General features: G+C 44.5%; 1 protein-coding gene across 1 annotated transcript in view; it reads left to right on the top strand.

Annotated features, from left to right (window-relative positions):
• Positions 1-8,009: 8,009 nt before the first annotated feature.
• The window catches only part of PDHA1 (pyruvate dehydrogenase E1 subunit alpha 1), a 14,723-nt gene continuing 1,136 nt past the window's right edge, over positions 8,010-21,596 (top strand). Inside the window, exons 1-9 of the mRNA XM_040633719.1 lie at positions 8,010-8,186; positions 13,514-13,573; positions 14,006-14,179; positions 14,927-15,053; positions 15,764-15,855; positions 16,767-16,859; positions 17,898-18,053; positions 18,235-18,306; positions 20,236-20,303. Of these exons, the coding sequence (XP_040489653.1) occupies positions 8,130-8,186; positions 13,514-13,573; positions 14,006-14,179; positions 14,927-15,053; positions 15,764-15,855; positions 16,767-16,859; positions 17,898-18,053; positions 18,235-18,306; positions 20,236-20,303 (899 nt within the window). The 5' untranslated portion in view covers positions 8,010-8,129. The remainder of the gene's footprint in view (positions 8,187-13,513; positions 13,574-14,005; positions 14,180-14,926; positions 15,054-15,763; positions 15,856-16,766; positions 16,860-17,897; positions 18,054-18,234; positions 18,307-20,235; positions 20,304-21,596) is intronic.

Raw genomic sequence — 21,596 nt, 5'->3', positions numbered from 1 at the left:
CTGCCCGCGGTCACACAGCTAGTAAGGGCTTGAGCCGGGATTTGAAACCAGGCGGACTGGTTCCAGAGCCCAGGGGCAATACCACCTCTCCACCGCCCTGGTGTTAGGTCTCCAAAGGCTGCTTCTGGTTGGAGGATCAACCACTGAAAATAATGGACGATAACCGAAGGCCAGGCTGATCAGCAGAGCTCTGCGTGGTGGGAGAACGAGGCCAGACTTGGAAGGCTGCGCGAGGTGATGCAATCTGTGGTCTGATGAAAGCCAGCCCAGGCTGATGCAACCACCCCCCGAGAGAAAAGCCTCGCTCCACTCTTGTCGGACCACACAGTACAGGTCAAAGGCAGGCCACGCCTGGAGTGCGGATGGGGAGACCGTTCGTCCACATGACTGTATTGGCTCCCAGAAACATGCAACCATACCCACTAGTATTCACACACCTCACCGTGGATTCAGGAAACCCAGGTTTCCGAGAAAACACTGTGGCACCTCTTTCAATGAATTTCCCTTGGGGTCCTGTTGGCAGTGGGTGCATCTTCCGTATTTACAAAATGCAGAACTAGTGTTAAAATCCTTCTTTGGCATCTCCTTGTTCTTAGGACAAATGTCTAAATCCTTGATAAGGTCTGAATGGCCCAGGATGGTCTACTGCCTGTCTTGTTTCCATTTCTCAAAAGCATCTTTTTTTTTTTTTAAAGATTTTATTTATTTATTCGACAGAGATAGAGACAGCCAGCGAGAGAGGGAACACAAGCAGGGGGAGTGGGAGAGGAAGAAGCAGGCTCATAGCAGAGGAGCCTGATGTGGGGCTCGATCCCATAACGCTGGGATCACGCCCTGAGCCGAAGGCAGAGGCCCAACCGCTGTGCCACCCAGGCACCCCTCAAAAGCATCTTTACCTGGCTGTGTGTCTGCCTCACCTTAAGCAGTCAGCCCCCAGCTAGCCGACTGTGTCTACAAGGATTTTCCTCAGTGTTCCTTGACCACCCTCAGCCCCTCAGCCCTTCACAGCACTCATTACAATGGAAATGTGTTAATTATATATATACTTATATGTGTAATTTATCTGTTTAATGCCTGCCACCCCTCCCCGCCCCCCAGACCACAAGCTCTAAGACAGCCGTCATGGCCCTGACACTTGTAACGCCAGTGCCTGGTTTCTTGGAGTTCAGGATGTACTGTGAACGCAGTGTTTATAAACGTTTGCACTTGCCTGACATGGCAAGTCCTTTGGTAGCTTCAATGCCCTGTAGCAAATACTGAAAAGTAGAAATATAGGTTTTCTTAAATCAACTAAAGATAATTGCTTAATAGGCAATCACCAGTGTGAATCACCAATGTGGCATCTCTGCCGCTCTTTCCATGAGGAGAAGTTGTCAGCGATGGGCAGTAGAGAGCAGATGGAACTCCCATCCGTGACAGTTATCAGCTTGACGGCCCACCTTGCTTCCTGTGTGCACCCTACAAAGTACCCCATCGAGGCCACCACCATTGCTGAATTATTTTAAAGCTACTTCCAGACATCAGATGATCAACCATAAAAACCTCAGCATGTCTCAGTTACAGATAAGAACTCTTTTTAGAGTGACTTTAATAGTGTTTGTGCATCTAAACAATTCTTCAATAACACCAAACGTCCAGTCAGTGTTTAAAGTGCCCAAATTATATGATAAATGTCTTTTTTTTTTTCAGTTGGTTTGTTTGAGATCCAGCCAGGGGTTTCATTTGGCTAATAAGTCTCTTAAATCTCTTAATATATGACATTTCCCTTGTCCTTCCTCATTGTGTTTTTAAATCTTGACACTTGTTTTTTTTCCTTAAGATTGTATTTATTTATTTGAGAGGCACAGAGAGAGAGTGCACGCAAGAGCATGAGTCGGGAGAGAAGCAGAGGGAGAAGCAGACTCCCCCCAAAGCGGGGAGCCCGATATGGGACTCCGTCCTGGGGCTCGATCCTGGGACTGTAGGATCATGACATGAGCCGAAGGCAGACGCTTAACCGACTGAGCCACCCAGGCACCTCTTGCCATCTGGTTTTTAAAGACACTAGGTCTTCTCTCCTGTAATGCTTTCCACATTTTTTTTGATTTTACAGATCGCATCCTGCCGGCTGGCAGGGCGTCTAGAGACTTGCTGGAATTCTGGTTGGATTCGGAGGCCAGAATATTCTGCAGGTGGGTGAGGCGCCTGGGCTGATCTCCAGCAGGAGCTATGGGGCTGCTGCTTCATCAGGTACTCTCAACTTAGTCCTGCGTCCTAAAGTTCCCGGTGGCTACATCCATTATTTAATGCCTGGGATATGAAAACTCGAGGATTCCTTCTGTATTTATTAGCAGAAACTGTCCCATAACAAACTTTCCCTCACCAACTATTAGTTTACAGTGAAATTCAGTCTGCACAGGAGAGGCCGGATAAGTCCTTGATTCTTTTATCAGTTTTTGGAATAATTACTACTGGGCAGCTCTTCGCTTCTAGGTCTTTCCAGTGGGGAGAGTTAGGGTGTATATCTTTTAAGGGGAAGGTAGACATGAGTTTGTACTGCTATTTTCAGTTCAAATTCAGGACCACCAGGTTCGACCTCTTTGATTTTATAATTGTGTCTCTTTTATGCAGAAAATCTTGGTTCCTAACGACATTAACATATATCCACTTTGTGTGTGTGTGTGTGTGTGTGTGTGTGTGGTCTCAAAGAACAATAACATGGATAACTGAAAAAAATTTAAGATTTTTTTTGGCAGATGTTTTCATTCTGGTTTTACTACTGTGTTGTTCAATTGCTCCAGGCCGTTCTCTGTGCTATTATGTCTGCAACTAGGTATTTGGCTAAATTCATGTGTTGCTCCTCATTTCCATTTGTATTCCATTTTGTTTTATGGTTATATAAAACATTTATATGGTTGCAAAGTCAAAATAGCCCCTAGCCATGATCCTTCCGCCAGCATGGGGCCTAGCACACCAAACACACTCAAGCTTTCACTGACTTTTTTCACCTGGGCATATGATTATTCCATTATTGTAAGTCATTCATGGGGGTGGGGGTGGGGGTTGGGTTGGTTGAGGGGGGAAGCAGCTCCCACCAAGAAAGCCAAAGGCACATAAGGATCATGATTTACCCTCAAGTTCAGCTTGACTGAGTACTTTTGGGGAAACTTTGCAAAGGAAAAGCCAAAAAGCATATTCCGCTCACTCCTCCGGCTTCATCCAGATTGCAGAGAGCCCTGGCAGACAGGAGTGCTGGAGACAGAAGGAGGAGTCTGTCACCTCCAGTTCCACCCAAGCTCTGAAGTCCTCTTCTGTCTCTCACAGAGCCTGTCAATGTTTATCTTCCTGGAAGTTAGGAAATGAACGGATTCTTTTTCTTGTTTGAAATTGAGATAATTAACATATTTTATTAGAGGCAGAGGGTACAATATAACGATTCGACATTTGTACATGTTGTGACATGACCAGCACAGTGAGCCTAGATAACAGCACCACACCGTACCTTTTCTCCCTTGTGATGAGCATTTTAAAGATGAGATCTCCTCTCTTGGCAACTTCCAAATATACAACACAGTATTACTAACTATAGTCACCATGCTGTACACGACGCCCCAGGACTCACCTATTTGATAACTGGAAGTTTGTACCTTTTGACCCCCTTCACCCACTTCGCCCACCTCCCACCCCTACCTCTGGCAACCACCAGTATGTCTTATGTAACTTAAACCCAGGTTTTGTTTTTGTTTTTGTCTTTATTTAAATTCCATACGTAAGTGAGACCATATGGTGTTTGTCTTTTGCTGGCTGACTTAGTTGCCTTAGCATAATGCCCTCCAGGTGCATCCATGTCGTGGCAAATGGCACGATTTCCTTCTTTGGATGGCTGCATGACTTTCCGTGTTGCCCGTGGACCACACCTTCCTGCTCTCACCCACCGACAGACACTGAGGTAGTTTCCATACGTGGCCATTGTGCACAAGGCCACAGCGAACATAGGGGTGTTAGTGTTTTCATTTCCTTCACATAGATGCCCAGAAGTGGCGTTGCTCGATCGTAGGGAAGTCCGATTTTTAATTTTTTGAGGAACCTTCTCACTGTCTTCCATGGTAGCCACCACAATTTCTATCCCCACCCACAGTACACGACGGCCTCCTTTCCTCCACACCTTCCCTAACACAGGTTATTCTTAAGATTTTCTCTTCCTCAGGTCCCTGCCTTTTATAATTATTTCTCCATCTCCCTGGCCTCTCCTCCTCCAGAGGCAAGAGCCCTTTGTTAATGTTCCAGCACAGATGAGATTATTATGGCCCACAGCCAATGACTATGAACTGCAACGTTAGCCTGTCACCACTCATACAACGCTTGCTTGAAGTGTCCCTCACCTTCAAGGTCATGTCCAACTCTAGCTTTGAAATTTCTGGCAAAAAAAAAAAAATGCAAAGAAAATATCCTACTTGTTAAAAATTGGATTACCTGTTTCTCCATTGTGAATTTTCTGTTTTATCCTGTGTGATTACTATCTTGTAGGGAGATACTTTGAGATGATACAAATGTGCTGTTTTTCATCATACTTGCACCTGCTAGTTTTAGCCTCCAATGAGCATTCTGGCCTACAACAATTACTACTGTGGTCTTTGCCAGATGGTGATCCCCCCCCCCATTTCCATCATTTTTCCACATCAGTTGGATTTCTACTGTAAGGAAGAGTTGCCTCTTCTCCTCTACTTATTTATTCAAATATGTATTTATGTCTGTATGGATTCATGGGTATTTATCTTCTTCGATGGGTCACAATCCACTACTACCCCTATTTATGGCTCAAATAATAGGGGGTTGGAGAAGGAGGGAGAAGACATAAAGAGAAATATAAAGGATATAGGAATAGCAGATAGAAAAGCAGCCGCTGCCCCCAGGGCTGAAATACAGCACCCAAGGAGGAGTCTCCTTGTTGGAGAGAGTGTTGCTTGCTGGATGGCAGAGGGGCTCACTGAGCTACCGTCTCTAGAGGAATTGTACCGTAGGGACAGTGGATACTCTGCCAAAGTATTTAAGAGCCGTCGTGAGACCCTTCCGCGCCCTCTCCTTTCCTGCTGCATTGACCATGACGGTTATGTATTGAAATATTAGAGTGTCATCCTGGGTTTTTGAGTGACATCATGGAGGAAGTCCCTGGATGATCCATGTTGGACACAGACTATGAGAGAAAAATCAACCTCTGTTGTAGTAATCCCCTGATACCTGAGGTTCATCTGTTACTGCAACATAGCCTGCTCAGTCTATCTGGCCTTGTACAGTGGTCCAAACTTTGAGGAAAAATGATGTACACGTTTCCCTTCGCTATTCTTATAAAATCCTACATCTTAAATCTTTATAGTGTTTGGGTAGCAACGACACACAGAGGATGTAGGATCTGCTTCTTGCAAATATGAAGCAAAGAGCAACTTACATCCAGTCTGCTACCGTGTACAACTACAAGTTCCCCCAAAGGAAGCAGAAGCTACCCAGAACTCAAAGAACAAGCAGTAAGGGAACTCTTGTTCCCACGTGATCAAATGTCCATTCAGCAACCAGAATGTTCTTAAGTGTTCAGTGGAAAATGGAAATTAAATCAAGGCCACTTCCCTGCTCCCATCCCTGCAATAGCTTCCCATCCCACTCAAAATTCCATTTCTTCCCAAGAAAAACAAAAAATTCCACTAGGGCCCTCCTTTTCTGGTCTCTGTCTTTTCTACTCCATTTCTTCTGGCCCTCTGCTTGTTTTATGCCATGAAAGTCACTTGCTCTTTTTGCTATTCTTCTGATACACAAAATTTATTTCCACCTCAGTGCATTTGGATTTGTCGATCCCTTTGTGTGAAAAGCTCTCCTTAGGATTTTTGCATAGTTTGCTTCCCGATTGCATTCAGGTCTCTGCTCACATGTCCCCTCCTCAGAGGAGCTTTTTTGACCCTCCTTATTCTCTATCTCCTCACCCTGTTTAATTTTTCTTCACACCATCTATTGTTAGTATCATATGTTCATGTAATATTTATGTGCACTTGTTAATTACCCCCATTAGACTGTAAGCTCTGTGAGATACAGCCATATTCTGCTTGTTCCTTGCTATATCTCCAATGCCTAGTACAGTACCTAACACACATTCAGTGCTCAATAAATAGGGTTGAATGAATGAATGACTTTGTTTATGTCCATATGTCCTACATTGCTCTTGGACACACAAATCAATATCACCCCTATGCAAATAATTCCCAAATTCCTATTTGTAGCATATGTTCCAGATTTACAACTCCAACTTCCTGGGGGACATATACAGATAGGTGTTCCACCGCCACCCGCAGGCCAGCATGTCCCAAACCATCCAGGCCAGCTGCTACTCGTGACCCGGACATCTGATCTCTGACCCTTTGCCTTCCTTTTTCTTCACCCCTCACATTCAGTCAGCCGCAGCATCTCACTTCCATCCCTACCTTTTAAGGGCCCTGCTCACTCCTTTGAGGAGTGCTCTTCTCACTGTTACCTAGTCATAGAGGTGGGAGGAATCAACAAGTTCTCTCAGTTCAGGCTCCTGCCAGTGTCAAAGTCCTTCTTCTAGCCATTCCAACATCTGGTCATACTTTTAACTTTTGCTTTGAATGCTTTTGGTGACACCAGTAGGGCATCATCTCATGGGACAATTCTCATTGTTAGGAAATTCATTGTTATACTGAACTGAAGTCATTTTATTTACACACATGCACACAATAGCTCTTTCTCATGGAACATGACTGGCAGGAAAATGTATAAAGATGTCTTCAATCCTCTATGGTTTTACTTTTCATCCTGTTTTCTGGGTTTCCTCCTGACAGGATTATACCTCGCCCTGTTGAACTCAGATATGGTTGGGTGACTAGCTAGCTCTGGTTTGTGGAAATTGAGAGGATATGGCATGTGTCACTTCTGGGTGGAAGCTTTGAGAGCCAGTTTAAATGATCTCTTTGCCCTCTAACATGGTAAGTACCTGATAGAGGCTATTGCATCAGTCTGAGCGCCAGAGTGAAGATGACATGGAGCAGAGCCCCAACCAAGCTGTGAGGGATCTGTAGTGTAAACAAGGTGACCTGAGTTACTTCGGGTTCTTGGAGTGACTGAAATGTGGAGGTCGATGTTTGTTATGTTAACAAAACATAACCTAGCCCACTCCAAGTTAGTCTGGCTTTTCCCCTAACTCTTTTAATCATTCTTCACAAATTATAATTTCAGCCTCTCACCATTCTGACCAGTCCCCTGGATTCCACCCATTTTTGACACTATTCCCCTTAAATGGGGAGCCGAAATCTGAACCCCTTACCCCAGGTGCAATCCCAGTAGCCTACAACCAGCCCTTTGACCTGGGAACTCACTGAATAGAGTCTTGAGTTGTTTTTGTGTTTGTTTCTTTGTGTATGCTTTTATTATCAGCTGTGTTACACTTGTGAACTCAAGTTGAGCTTGTGAACCAATAACTAGAGCTAGAGGCTTTTCCCATTGATCTCTCAATATTTACCTGGGGAACCGATTTTTAGATCGCAGTTCAAGTAGACAGGACAGCATTTTACAACAGTTACATGATCTCTTAAAGACAAGTTAGCAACAGAACCATTTACAGTAAACAGATGTTCTGTCTTTTGGCTCCGACCATGCCATAAATCTTCATCATCCCGTGTACTGAGTGAAGGCTGCAGAAGTGCAGGACTGGACGCACGGTAGGTGGCCTGCACAATTTCCAATCGTGCACTCCTAGTCCGAGTTGCTAAATCCAAGGGAAAGGCCATTTTCCCGCGAGGCTCCGGAGGCGGGGCTCCACTTTCCCAGGCCGACGCCCTCAAGTTCCCGCATCCTCCCCCTTCCGTGGCGTGGTGACGAAAGGAGTCCCCCCCAGCCCCCGCCCTCTCTGGCGCTGACACCCAATGAGCGGTCGCGGGCCTTTCTGGTGGGCGGGGCACACCCTAGGAGCCCGCCTGGTTGGCCTGCGACCCGGCGCGGCGCATGACGTTTTTCCGTTGCGTCACGTCGTGCTGCGGTTAAGGCGTGGCGTCCGCTCCGGGCGCCTGAAGGAGACTTGGAGATTCCGGGGTCGCGCCGTTTAAGTAGTTGGGAGTTGCCGCCGCCGCCGCCGCCACTGCCGGCAATCCATGAGGAAAATGCTCGCCGCTGTCTCTCGCGTGTTGTCGGGCGCCGCCCAGAAGCCGGTGAGGCAGCGTGGGCGGCCCGGGGTAGGGCGCGAGCGGGGCCGAGGCGGGGCCCAGAGCCGAGGCGGAGCCCGATGCCGGAGGACGCCGGAGGGCGGCCCGGCCTTGGGGGCGCGCGGTGTGGCGCCGCCCAGGGCACCGCGGAGCGTCCAGAGAGCCGCGGGCCTTTTGTTTTGCCTTGCGCCTGGCACTCCAGTCCCGGCCCCGGAACGAGCGGCTGCCCGGCCCATAGGCAGCGAATGGGGGGAGGGGAACTCTACAAGGTCCACGGGGAGGTCAGCCGCGGCTCGCGGCGTCGGCTAAAGTAGGTGTGCTCCAGAAGTGCCCGTTCTTTTACCGCGGTCTGAGAAGGGGGCCTTGGGCATTCTCGAGTCTCCAGTTGATCCTGTCCATTCATTTTAAATCTTCCTATTTTCATTCTCCTTGACTGAGAGCCATGTAGAATGTTAAGAGCGTGAAATCCGGAGACTGGCCCCGTTCAAACACCTGCCTCACCGTTTACTAGCCCTCTAACCTTAGGCAAGTGTTTGTTTTTGTTCTAAATCTCCCGTGCTCGGTTTCCTCCTTTCTAAAGCCGAGATAATACGAGTATTCATCCCTTGGGGTTGTCGCGAAGCTTAAACGTGTGACACGTATGTTAACTTTTCCAAAGACCGCCCCGTACATATAGTACGTGACGTCTGTGTTAAATGTTATTTCAGTGCCCAGTTGGGTATACATTTGTGGAACACCTGTACCCAGCTCTGGAGGGTTAATTGCGGGTTATGCTCACCAGAAACCACCGCCCCCCCCTTCCCCGCAACGTTGAGCTTTCCTTGGCAGTCACTTCAAGAGCAGTCAAGCAGAACCCAGAGGAACAGCCCCCCACCTTAAACACACACGCTTAGGGTAAAAGTAGCTAAAGAAAACAGCTGTGGTGCTTGGCAGGGTGGGGTTAGAGGTTAGCACTGTTTATGGCTCCGCTTTTAGATGTGCCTAAGGCCTTCAAGCATTTTGACCTCTAGGTGTGCGGAGGTAGTATTACTGGGTACAGTTGCAGCCAAGTTTGACTTGCAGTTCAGGTTCTAGTAACTCCCAGGATTTTGTGGCAGTTACGCCTAGTATGGGCAGAGATCATTGAAAGGGGGGAAGTATACCCCTCTAGGAATCCCGTTGAGTGAAATAACTACAAAACACAGTTTGGTTCATCAGTTACTAGCATTTAATTGCAACTAGGTCCACCTGAAGGATAAGCTCATTTCAGTTTTATTTCTGTATGTCACATGATATATCCAACATTTTTTGAACTCTTAATGTGTGCCAGGCACTAGGCTATTTAATCTCCACATCTTCACTTTTTAGTTGAATGTAAGTAATGGAAAAATGTTTTCAACTTTAAATGAAGGTCTTAGTTCTGTATCATGTTAAATTTAAAGGGCTGCAGTAGAAAAGAAAAACTTCAGTAGAATTGGTGTTCTGCAGTAAAAGAAAAATTGGTGTGTGTTTTTTCAAATTACAGTCACCTCTGTGTCCCTAGGAACAGAGTGAAGTCGTCATTTAATATCAGAGGCTCATTCGCTCGGCTGCCCCAAATACTTCTGCTTGTGTTTTCCATTCTTCCAGCAATGAGTTGCCATGAGATGCAAATTGCACTTTATTTCAATAAAACTTTGGCTTCTTCAAAAATCATGTAATACCGCCCAAATCAAATAGAAATGAATTTTGAGTTACAGTAATTTGTTAACTGGATAAAACCAGAGTGGACTATAACTTCATTTAGTCAAAAATTGTTACTGAGAGAAAAGATTATTACAATGGAAATGTGTATAACGTTTCTTTTATTTAATTACTTTTTTAAAAATAAGAATTAGAGACAGTTAAAGAGTTAGTGCTCCTTACTTTGAGCTGGCCCTCTTTTTTTTTGTGTGGCTATTTTGCTTGTTTTTCCTGTTGCTTGCATATGTGGCACTAATTATAGTAAGGCACAGAAAAATATTTTGAAGAATTATGTATTAACTGTAGATTATGTGTGTTCTATGGGCCGAAACCCTGTTTAGTAGCTCCCCATCCTTGCAACAGAGCGAATCAGGTAATCAGTGTTTCCATAAACTGTAATTATTGATGAGATGTCCCCAGAGTGCTCAGCGCACTTTAGGCTCTTGGGTCTAGTGTGCTTATTTATCAGGTTTCAGTTGTGTTAACACAGGCCACTTAGAGTGTTCAACGTGTTTGTTTTAGAATTGTCAGAGACCTATACTTTCTTTTTTGAACCTGTACTTCTTAATGCTAAAAAGATCCTTGTCAGATAAAGGAAAACACACTTGAAACTGTCAGGAACTGGACAAATTTCATACTCCACAGCTTGCCAGGTTCCCAGTGATTCTGGGTTTGACACTTTGATTTGCAAAAGTGTCTTTAAAAATTAAGCATATCAGATGTTAATACCATCAAGACAGGAACAACCATTTTCTAAGCATAGGTGATACAAACAGGTTTAAGGAATTTGTCTTTTAACAAACTCATTGTATAAATTAAAGTAGGTGTAGTATTTAATATCTTAGAGAACCTAAGGGAAAATGTTGCTGTAATTTATTACAGTGCTCACTTCTCAGGGCTTACCAGGGGCTGGCCTAGGTAGAAGAGTTGGGACATTGTCTCCCTCTTTTTTCCCTTGGTTTGCCGCCCTTCAGCCATCCCACCAAAACCTTCAGAAATTGGATGCACCTCCTACAAAATGACAGTCTCTAAAATGAAAGCAGAAAGCCCGGTGTAACTTAAGTTGCTGAAGTACCTGTGATTTCATCTTTGAATGAGGTCGAGTGTTTTCAAAGTTATTTCACAGATGAAATTGCATTTAAAATTGTTATTGCTTATATTTCAGGGGCGCCTGGGTGGCACAGTCGTTAAACGTCTGCCTTCGGCTCAGGGCGTGATCCCAGCGTTCTGGGATCGAGCCCCACATCAGGCTCCTCTGCTAGGAGCCTGCTTCTTCCTCTCCCACTCCCCCTGCCTGTGTTTACTCTCTCGCTGGCTGTCTCTGTCAAATAAATAAATAAAATCTTTAAAAAAATATATAATTGTTATTGCTTATATTTCAATTATCCTTTGTGAGAATTCCACTACCAGTATTCTTTTGGCTTTTTAAGTAATAGGGAAGATTTTTAATTTACACTGGTAGAATCTGGAATTTAGGAACTAGTTTCCCTTGTTGACTTGAATGGTTCCCATGTATTTAGGAACTTAAAGTTTTTATTTTTTGAAATGTGAATGGGTTTGTCCATGGTCTCTCAAAGAGGAACCCTATTTAACAGAGAAGCTTTTTAGGGCTCTCCAGAGAAAATGAAAGGTAATTTTTTCAACAACCACAACAGTTATAAATTATGACATACTCATACTTTTTTTTTTTTTAAAGATTTTATTTATTTATGTGACAGAGAGACAGCCAGCGAGAGAGGGAACACAGCAGGGGGAGTGGGAGAGGAAGAAGCAGGCTCACAGCGGAGGAGCCTGATGTGGGACTCGATCCCAGAACGCCAGGATCACGCCCTGAGCCGAAGGCAGACGCTTTAACGACTGCGCTACCCAGGCGCCCCCATACTCACACTTTTGATAGGACTTTTAGCTGCTTTAACTTAACTCAGCTCCTTTTACCCATTATATGGGTGATTCCTCTTATTTTTGAGACGGATAATAATGAAACAGGGAGAAAGGATATGAGTATCTTTCCAGCAGTCGTAGTCTTTGACCTTGCCTTCCTGCTCTTTATTATATAGAATTGTCATTTTTGGTTTCAGCTTTAAGATGGAGAAAGAAATTTACCTCTTCTCGGTTATGGTTGGTTACTAGCTGGTTTGGTCTCTAGTTTTATTTATTTATTAAGTTATATAAATTATATAAGATATAATTAGTTGACATGCAGTGTAATATTAGTTTCAGGTGTACGATTATAGTGTTTCAACAAGGTCTCTAGTTTTAAATATTTCTGAAAACTAACAGGTTTTGTAGCTGTATCTGGAAATTTATTTTGCATTACAAGAAATATTTCTGGCCCCACAGTGTAATTTAACAACTGGCAAAAATAACTGGTCTGTTTCATGATTGCTTTAGTTTGTCACCTCACCCCTCTTAGCTTTATTTCTTTCCAAATTCCTCAGTTTTCTTCACATATTCTTAGGTATACTAATGGATTCTCTCGGCCTCTAACTTAAGCCTTTATTTCTAGTATTTAAGCATTTTTCCTATAGCATTGTCATTGCCTTGTTGGCTTTATCAGATAATGGTATATTGATGGGTGAAGAGATAAGTAGATAATAGGTTTTTGTACACTTGGAGGGGCGCTTAGCAGGTCAACCTTAACCCTTCTCAGCAGGATGAAGTCCTGTGCTAGGAGTCGGACGGTAAGGTAATACACTGGAGGAACACATCCAAAGTACTTTTTGTGGAATCTGAAGAATATGCTTCAAGTCTCCATGAAAAGAAGTCATGTCAACTTACATATCAGTGTTTGAAAACGTGGCAGAATGTGGCTAAAATAATACAGTAATAGTAATTGGTTAAATATTTGTGGTCTAATCTGGACCTTAGCCCTCACGTGGAGTACTTCCGTTGTGAGTAGGTATGTTCAATTGGAAAAGTGGAGAGGAAACATCTCCCCCGCTTTTTACCTCCCAGGCGGTTAACAGCCACCCAAACAGCAGGAAGGGACCGCTGGTTGCAGAGAACATCTCTCCCTTCTGAGGCTTCAGGAGGAGCCTGTCCAAGATCTAGGCTGTTCAAATTATAAAATGTCCGAGTCCCTTAAGTATCTTTTGTCTTCTACATTTCTCACGAACGTATATATCTCATACTTCGAGTAGTTTAAAATATGTTTCTTATGGAGCCATTTCATAGAATAGTGGTTTGCCTGAAATAGGAATTGGATCGTAGTTTTTATGAAGAATAATTCTGAAAGTAAAGCTTTTGCTTGTTCATTGCCTGGTTATGACTGCAAGTAGCAGTAATAAAGCCCACAGGTTAGCTAGTCTCTTCAGTTTGGCCATTAGCTTCATTCTATTTTCAGTGTAATTTCTTCGGAAACAAAATGGCCAAGTGGATGGGTTTGATTTTTGCTTCCTTTCTCTTTCTACTGTTACCCTTCAGAAGTGGGTATGATCATGTTTCATTGGCCAGAGCATGGATTCATTTTGAAGGCAAGATCCCAACACAGTAGAGAGAATGGAGGATATACGCGTGAATGTGTTGGGGCTTATGAAAATTCCAGGACTGCATCCTGATAATGATGATAATGACTTTCAAAACTACCTGACAATAAAAAGTACTGATGTGTTTGTATATTTTGGTCTTTCAAGGCAAGCAGAGTTCTCGTGGCTTCCCGTAATTTTGCAAATGATGCTACATTTGAAATTAAGGTAAGAGGTGTTTTGTTTTGTGTTAGTAATTTTTCCACAGGTACACAGGCCCGCGTCAGGCGCCCTGTTCAGTGGGGAGTCTGCTTCTCCTGCTGCTCCTCCTGCTTGTGCTCGCTCGCTCTCAGATAAATAAATAAAATCGTAAAAGTTTCTTAGAATGTTTCTTTGAAAGTTTGTCTTTCAGCCTATAAGTCATTTGACTTCCATGGGTTTTTGGTGAAAGTCATCTTAGATTTCTTTCCTCTAAAACTCGATCCTTTTTCACAATGAGCTTTCTGGTTTAAGGAGTCAGAAGCAGTATGCAGTGTTTCTTATGTGCTCCTCTGCTGGGTTTTGAGTTAAATATTACTGCAATAAGATAATAGGTCTTACAATGGGTTGTCAGTGTTTACATTGTAATAACTGGAAGTTAACTGTCTGATTGCATTTCAGAAATGCGATCTTCACCGGCTAGAAGAGGGCCCCCCTGTCACCACAGTGCTCACCAGGGAGGACGGGCTCAGGTACTATAGGATGATGCAGACTGTTCGCCGGATGGAGTTAAAGGCAGATCAGCTGTATAAACAGAAAATTATTCGTGGTTTCTGTCACTTGTGTGATGGTCAGGTGAGTGGTGGTTTTGTAATAAGACCCTGTTAGGTGTAGGAATTTAAGTATGGTTTGTAGTTATTGATTTTTACCCCGCCTTATGCGTCTGAAGAATTTGAGGCCAGCCTGTCAGAATAAAGACTAGCCTGCTGAGGCCTGTTACGAAGCTTATGCTAAGGAAGTCACACATACTTCTGTTGCTTGTGTCCTGTGCCTCGATGGCTTTGTGATCACCTGTAGGGCGTATACTTGTGGGGGAGAGGGTTTTCACTTTGTGTTCTGTTTTGTGGGTTTCAGCCAAGGGTTACAAATTCAAATGCCTATGGGGACCAGCTGGGTGGAAGAAATTAGTTGAAGAAGGCGGGACTGGTAGTGGGCTGGAGTGGGCAGGCCCCTCCCACCAGGGGACACCATCGCTTGGTTCCAGCCAGTTGGTGCCATATGGAAATCCAGGGTTAATGCTTCCTGTTTTTGGTTCTTCAAGAGAAGACAGAAGTATCGATTTTCATACGAAATTCCCCCAGTATTCATGTTGACATCTAATTCGGGATTTTTGTCCCAGATCACTGTACCACGGTACATCTGTGGATTGCCAGTTTGTAGCTTCTGGCTTGAGCTTTACCTTCTGTTTTGTTTCCGATGAAAAATAGAGCTCCTTTTGTGGTTATTAAGAGTTCTGCCAGGCCAAATTTTCATAATAGGCGAGGGCTTTTATCTAGAAATGTGTATTGTATTGACTCATTACTGCTTCTTCCTTTAATGTAGGAAGCTTGTTGTGTGGGCCTGGAGGCCAGCATAAATCCCACAGACCATCTTATCACAGCCTATCGGGCTCATGGCTTTACCTTTACTCGTGGGCTTTCTGTCCGAGAAATTCTCGCAGAGCTTACAGGTTTGCTATTCATTTTTAGAAGGGGGAAATTAGTGAAATTTAAGTGCAGATTTCTCATACTAAAATGCTGTTATAACAATATTAAAACCTTTTCGGATATGGAAAAGAGCCTCTCCTTTTGGTGCTCTGGTACCTCTGTTGTGCTTTTGAGTAAACCAACCATTTTTGAGGTCATCTGGCCCCTCAGGTAAACGTTTAAGAAGTTTAAAAATGTTAGCTTCGTAAGATCAGAATACTTTTTGTCACTTAAGCACGCCAGTAGAAATTAGCAGTCATAGAAAGTAAACTGAGAGTAGGAGCATTTCATTGTCTGCAATTTAAATTCTAGGAATCTTTTTAATATTCCCTTTGTCCCCCTTGACTCTTGAACTGTTCAGTGTCCCAGTGTAGGAGAAATCGGAAGATGTTTGTAAAAAAAAAAAAAAAAAAAAAAAAAAAAAAAAAAAAGTCCAGCGTACCATGATGCTAACATCTAAAGGAAATTCAGTGGTTAGAGAGCTGGAAAGGTCAAGGACATTGGACTGGATGGATCTTCACTGAAGGGCCAGGAGATAAGGGTGGAGTATATGTTTGGATAGAGGGATGGGTGCTTATAGAATTGAGTTAACCTGTGAGTTCTAGTGGCTAAGCCTCTAAGTAAACACTTGGGGTGTGGTTTTCTTTTGTATATTTGGTTTTTGATGTGTATGTGCATATGGTGCCATTCGTAGGACGAAGAGGAGGCTGTGCTAAAGGGAAAGGTGGATCGATGCATATGTATGCCAAGAACTTCTATGGGGGCAATGGCATCGTTGGAGCTCAGGTAATTCACGATGAGGATGAGAATTACATGCTTTCCTAGATTTGGCCCTGAACCACGTCTTAACAACATTTCATACCCCGGAGAACTTCCCTCTGAAGTATTTTAGTACTTTGGGGGCTTGGTGTACTTTAAAAGACCTATTGCTTCATAGCCTACCATTTGATCAGTTAATAAGTAGATTTGGACAATGATTTAAAATTCTTCTTTTAGGTATTTGTTATGTTTTATAAGTAAGCAAGAGCCCCTAGCAGTGGCCTATACCTTCACCTTTTCGTTTATATTTAAGTATATTAATTGCTTTGTCACATCCACTTAACCCTTTCTCTCCCTGCTGTAGACTGTGGATGCAGGTATCTGAGGAGGGAAGGCAGGGGATCAGGATCTTAGGTGCCATGTTAGAAATCAGTCCAGCTTTTGTGGTTATCTAGTCCTCTTTGTTCTCATCAGTTAGTGAATAATGAAGTAACAGCCTGGGTGTGATATGTAAGTGATGAATCACTAAATTTTCCTCCTGAAACCAGTATTATGCTATAAGTTAACTAACTAGAATTTAAATAAAAATTTGAAAGAAAAAAGGAAGAACGGCATAAAATTACAGCTAGATTGTCTGGCTTAGTTTGTAATGTGATGCTGCTGTACGTTAAACTAGGTTACATATTTTGGCTCTTTAGTAGTTGAATCTTTACAGAAGTGTTCCTGTTTAGTGGGTGAAATAGAAGAATTATTCATGTTGTTTTACCAGTTTGAGTATAATATTGGGGGTAGAGTAGTTAGGGGTAGGGGTAGGCTAGGGAGTTTGTAGTGACAGTGTAATTTCTGTCTTAAATTCTGGCCAGGGTTTAAAATTCAGAGCATTAATTTCTCCCCTCATGGATTTCTCTGGTTCTTTTCTTGGTTGTCCTCAATATTAGGTGCCCCTGGGAGCGGGGATTGCTCTGGCCTGTAAGTATAATGGAAAGGATGAGGTCTGTTTGACTTTATATGGCGATGGTGCTGCTAATCAGGTGAGTATGCGTCTCTTGACTTTGCAGTTTTTTGTTTTTTTTTAAAGATTTTATTTATTTATTCTACAGAGATAGAGACAGCCAGCGAGAGAGGGAACACAAGCAGGGGGAGAGGGAGAGGAAGAAGCAGGCTCATAGCGGAGGAGCCTGATGTGGGGCTCGATCCCATAACGCCGGGATCACGCCCTGAGCCGAAGGCAGACGCTTAACCGTTGTGCCACCCAGGCGCCCCACCTTTGCAGTTTTATCGCCAAAGTGCTGACTAGTCATGTTTCGGTCGCAGGGTAGTCGTCTGTTGCTTAGTAGTTGAAGCAGCCGTTCGTGACAGGCTGGAGTGTGGTATTATGGCCACGTTACAGGTTTACTTCGTGGTGTGTGGCGTGAGCGCTTCATATGGACCCGCCCGTGGAGGAGCTCTCCTGCCTTGGCGCTTCACAAACGCTCTGTGGGTGAAGGACTTTCTTACATTTTAACCTGTCGCCAGTTCATTCACACCAGTCCTGTAATGTGCGGACTCGTTCTCTTGGATGTCGTGGCATTGTCAGACTCCTCTTGTGGTTTCTGAGCCTGGCTCTTTCTGTACTTTTCCTGTCATGCTCGGAGTCCTCACCAGTCTATGGACGACACTTCGAGGCCCTGCTCTAGATGCCGAGTCTCAGACACTGGCTCACTCTGGTTATCCAGTGGGTCTCATAGCATTTACAGTAAAGCATAAAAGTAGGTAGCCACCAAGTTTTACGTGTTTATCTTTTCCTAATGTACTCTGTACCATTGCCTTGGCCCCGCCAAAACAGGTGGTGGTATTTGGTTTGTCACTTCCTTTGGTTGCAGAAAGAGATGCTTGCCCTTTCTTCCTCCCCGCCCTCGCCCCCAGCACACACACTCCTTTGCCTTAAAAGCTCTTTTGTGGAAGGTGAAGCTTGTCATGTTTTATGAAAGCTTTCGTGCCAGGGAGAGCAGCAGCTTTTGGGGACAGTGAAGAAGTCTAGAGAAAAATAGCCAAATAAAACCACTTGCACTTTTTATACACACTTCCAGGGTCAGATATTTGAAGCTTATAACATGGCAGCTTTGTGGAAATTGCCATGTATTTTCATCTGTGAGAATAACCGCTATGGAATGGGAACGTCCGTTGAGAGAGCAGCGGCCAGCACTGATTACTACAAGAGAGGCGACTTCATTCCTGGACTGAGGGTGAGGACACCTGGTGTGAGGCCAGGGCTACCCCTTTGCGTCTTGGTGCCTTTGTGTGGGTCCTTGACAAATTGGTCTCAGACAAAGAGTTCTCTGTTCTTGGGGCATGAACGGGTCCTGTGAAGTTAAAATGGTTCGACGCAGTTTCATTTATGCTCTGCCCTTTCTTGTGTATGGATAGGTCGATGGAATGGATATCTTGTGTGTCCGGGAGGCAACAAGGTTTGCAGCTGCCCACTGTAGATCTGGAAAGGTAAGACTTTCTTTTTGGGCCTCTGGGCTAGAGATTTCTATTGACATTTATCTTAAAAGAAGGCCTTCCATGTGTCTATTGTAGCTTTTCAGGGGTGGCTGATAATCGAGGTGTGTATAAGGTAGCACAGTCTGGTGAATTGGGGGCCTTTGTAAATACCATGGTCTTGGTAGCTCGCCTCTTGGGAAACATCCCACATTGCCCCCCATTTGGGGTGAATCTTTCCTTTGAGCACTCCTTCAGCATTTTGCCTTGTGGTTTGGTTAATTTTGTGCCTCCAACCTCCAGCCCTCCTCCCCATTAATCATAAGCCCCTGGAGTGAGCAGATTGGCGACCCCCACAATGCTCAGCACAGAACTTTGCTTGGATAATAGGCGTTCAGTGTAAGCTTGTCTTCCGTTACTTAAATATTATGGTTAAAATGTGTCATCTTAGTCTTGCTGCTTCAGTCCTGAGAATCTTGACCTTTCAGTAGAGCGGGAGAGGGAACACTGAGGTTGGCGTAGGTGCCATCAGAGCTAGTGGAAAGGATGGTGTTTTCCGTCAGTTGGTGTTCACAGCCGAGAAAGCATGGCCCTAGGGTTTACCTTTCTGTGACGTCCTCTGTGCAGTGGGATTGGGCTACAGTGATGCAGATGGGGACTGGGGTGGGTCAGGGAGGGAGATGGAGAGGAGCTGCACATGAGGGAAGAGGAATGAAATCGAGTATGGCTGAGGTGGCAGTGAGCTCAGCAGACTACATTGGGACTCCCAGGACTAGAGGTCTAGACTTGGGCAGTGGTTATCAGTCATTCTCCTCTTCCCCAGTTCCTGAAAGAACATGCAGGGTACAAACTTAACATGGAAACAGGATCACTGGTTTATAGTATGTGTTGACTTTCACAGCCTGATCTTGGAATTAGGGGAGGGTCTAGAAACCCCCTTAGCCCAACCCACTGTGTTTTCCAATAGCTCCTGGATGGCATAGAACAGAAAAATAGGTGACAGTGAGGGATTGACGTGTGTCAGGTGATGCAGTAAGCACTTCTGTGTTAATCAGCACAACACTTGAGTCAGGTCCCTCACCTGTAAAACAGTAACGTGAGGCACGGAGCAGTTAAGGGGTTGTAGCTGCTGTGCCTGACAGCCCGGATTGGATCCCAGGTGCTTGGACTGAGAGCCGCCCCCTCCCCCAGCCCCCCAGCTGCTGCACCAGACTGCCCAGGGATCCTAGATCTACCCTCTCCCCTCAGTGTTCAGAGTTGTCTTCTGGAAGGGGGCTAGTGTAGCAGGAGGAAGCTGTCCTGGGGGTGGTCAGGCTGGCCAGCAGAGTCACAGGGCTAACCCCCAGATGTCGTTAGTGACCACCAACTTGGTTACGCGCTAGCCAGACCTGCACAGGAGGATGGGTTGTCAGCCCCTACGAAATTGCATGAATTGGGGTGAGGTAGAGCTTGACCTACCCAACCTAGCTTTAGGTCTCCCGTCCTTCCGCACTTTCCTGCACACCCAGAGGTTTGCTTTTAGTCTCATTCTGTGAGATTTCGCAGTAGTATTTTTCTCTAGCTTTTTAAAAGGACCCAAATGCTTGTAGACCATTTCATCTGTGACTGAGGGGGAAAACTAGCTTTATTGACCCTGAAGATCAAATCTACCCCCTCCCTTGGTGTCATACCTGCTTTCTAATAGGTTTTTCTGCATTAAATCTCAGCTGTTTTATAGGATTATTATATATCAAAGGCAATACTGATGAAATATTTAAGATCAGTGGGGTCTGTAACATGCTGAATGCCTTTTTTCTTGTAAATGAGAAGGATGAAACATGGAATGCATAGGTATTAGTTAATAGGAAGTGCTTGACAACTCAGCCATCTTATAGAAAGTGTGATAACATCTTTGAAAGGATGTGCTGTGCCCATTGTCTCAGTCTCCACTGGGTTCTGTTTTAGGGGCCCATACTGATGGAGCTACAGACTTACCGTTACCATGGACACAGCATGAGCGACCCTGGAGTCAGGTATGGTCATGGGAATTCAGAGCGTGGTGTCCCAAGTGGGTGGGCTTTGTTGGGTGCTACTTACATGAAAAAGCAAAGCATTTCAGCATTTGCTTTGGAAGCCAGACACCGGTGGGCTTCATGCAGTGAATTAGTTGGTATTGAGTAGTTGTTTGACTCTTTGCCTGGAAGCATTTGAAAATCCCTATAATATGTAGTATGTACATGTTAGCATGAGCAGCAAAAAAATTGCAGAGAGCGGACACCTGGCTGGCTTAGGGGTAGAGCCTGTGACTGTTGGGATTTGTGAATTCAAGTCCCACGTTGGGGGGCAGAAGTTGCTTTAAAAACTCGCAGGGACAAATTGTTGCATAAAATAGGTCGATGGTATAGAGTATATGTATGTATTAGGGGCATGTAGCTTTGGTAGGCATTCCCCCAGTAAAACCTGGCACGGAGTGAGGCTACCTGGCAACATGGGATATTCAGTATGGTGAAATAGACCAATCAAAACACAGTAGGTGACACTAGGAAGGTAGTTTTACTAGTCACTCAGTAACTCTGGCATGTAATGCTGCCACCCCAGAGTGTGACACAATTAAAAGAAGTAGATTTTGTCAGAGTAAGTAAGCCCTAACAAGCCTGGGAGTAGATTGGAGTTTGAAGGGAAAATGTTATGAAGAGCAACTTACCTGGAAAAATGCACTTGGTGTTTTCAGAAACACAGTAGAGCCCTCCCTTTTAGTGTTACTTGAAATAACAGGTTTCAAAGATGTAGGACAAGGATGTACAGTTGACCCTTGAATGACACAGGTTTGAACAGCGTGGGTCCACTTTACACAGGGATTTTCTTTTTCAATAATAAATACAGTACTAGTCTGTATTTTCTCTGGCTGTAACACTTCTGGCTTAAGAATACAGTATATAGGGGCGCCTGGGTGGCACAGCGGTTGGGTGTCTGCCTTCGGCTCAGGGCGTGATCCCGGCGTTATGGGATCGAGCCCCACATCAGGCTCCTCTGCTATGAGCCTGCTTCTTCCTCTCCCACTCCCCCTGCTTGTGTTCCCTCTCTCGCTGGCTGTCTCTATCTATCTCTGTCAAATAAATAAAATCTTAAAAAAAAATACAGTATATAATACGTGTAACATACAAAATATCTGTTAATCAGTTATTAGTAAGAAAGACTTGTTTTTCGGGAGTCACAATTGGCAGATTTTTGACTGTGTTTATGGGGGGGTTGGTATTCTTAAGCCCCACGTTGCTCAAGGGTCAGTTGTACTCTAGAATCAGGAATTGGGAAATCTGTCCAAGTTT

The sequence above is a fragment of the Ursus maritimus genome, assembly GCF_017311325.1.
Source record: "Ursus maritimus isolate PB19 chromosome X unlocalized genomic scaffold, ASM1731132v1 scaffold_X1, whole genome shotgun sequence".
In the NCBI taxonomy this organism is placed as follows: domain Eukaryota; kingdom Metazoa; phylum Chordata; class Mammalia; order Carnivora; family Ursidae; genus Ursus; species Ursus maritimus.
This window is presented reverse-complemented; position numbering and strand designations above follow the sequence as displayed.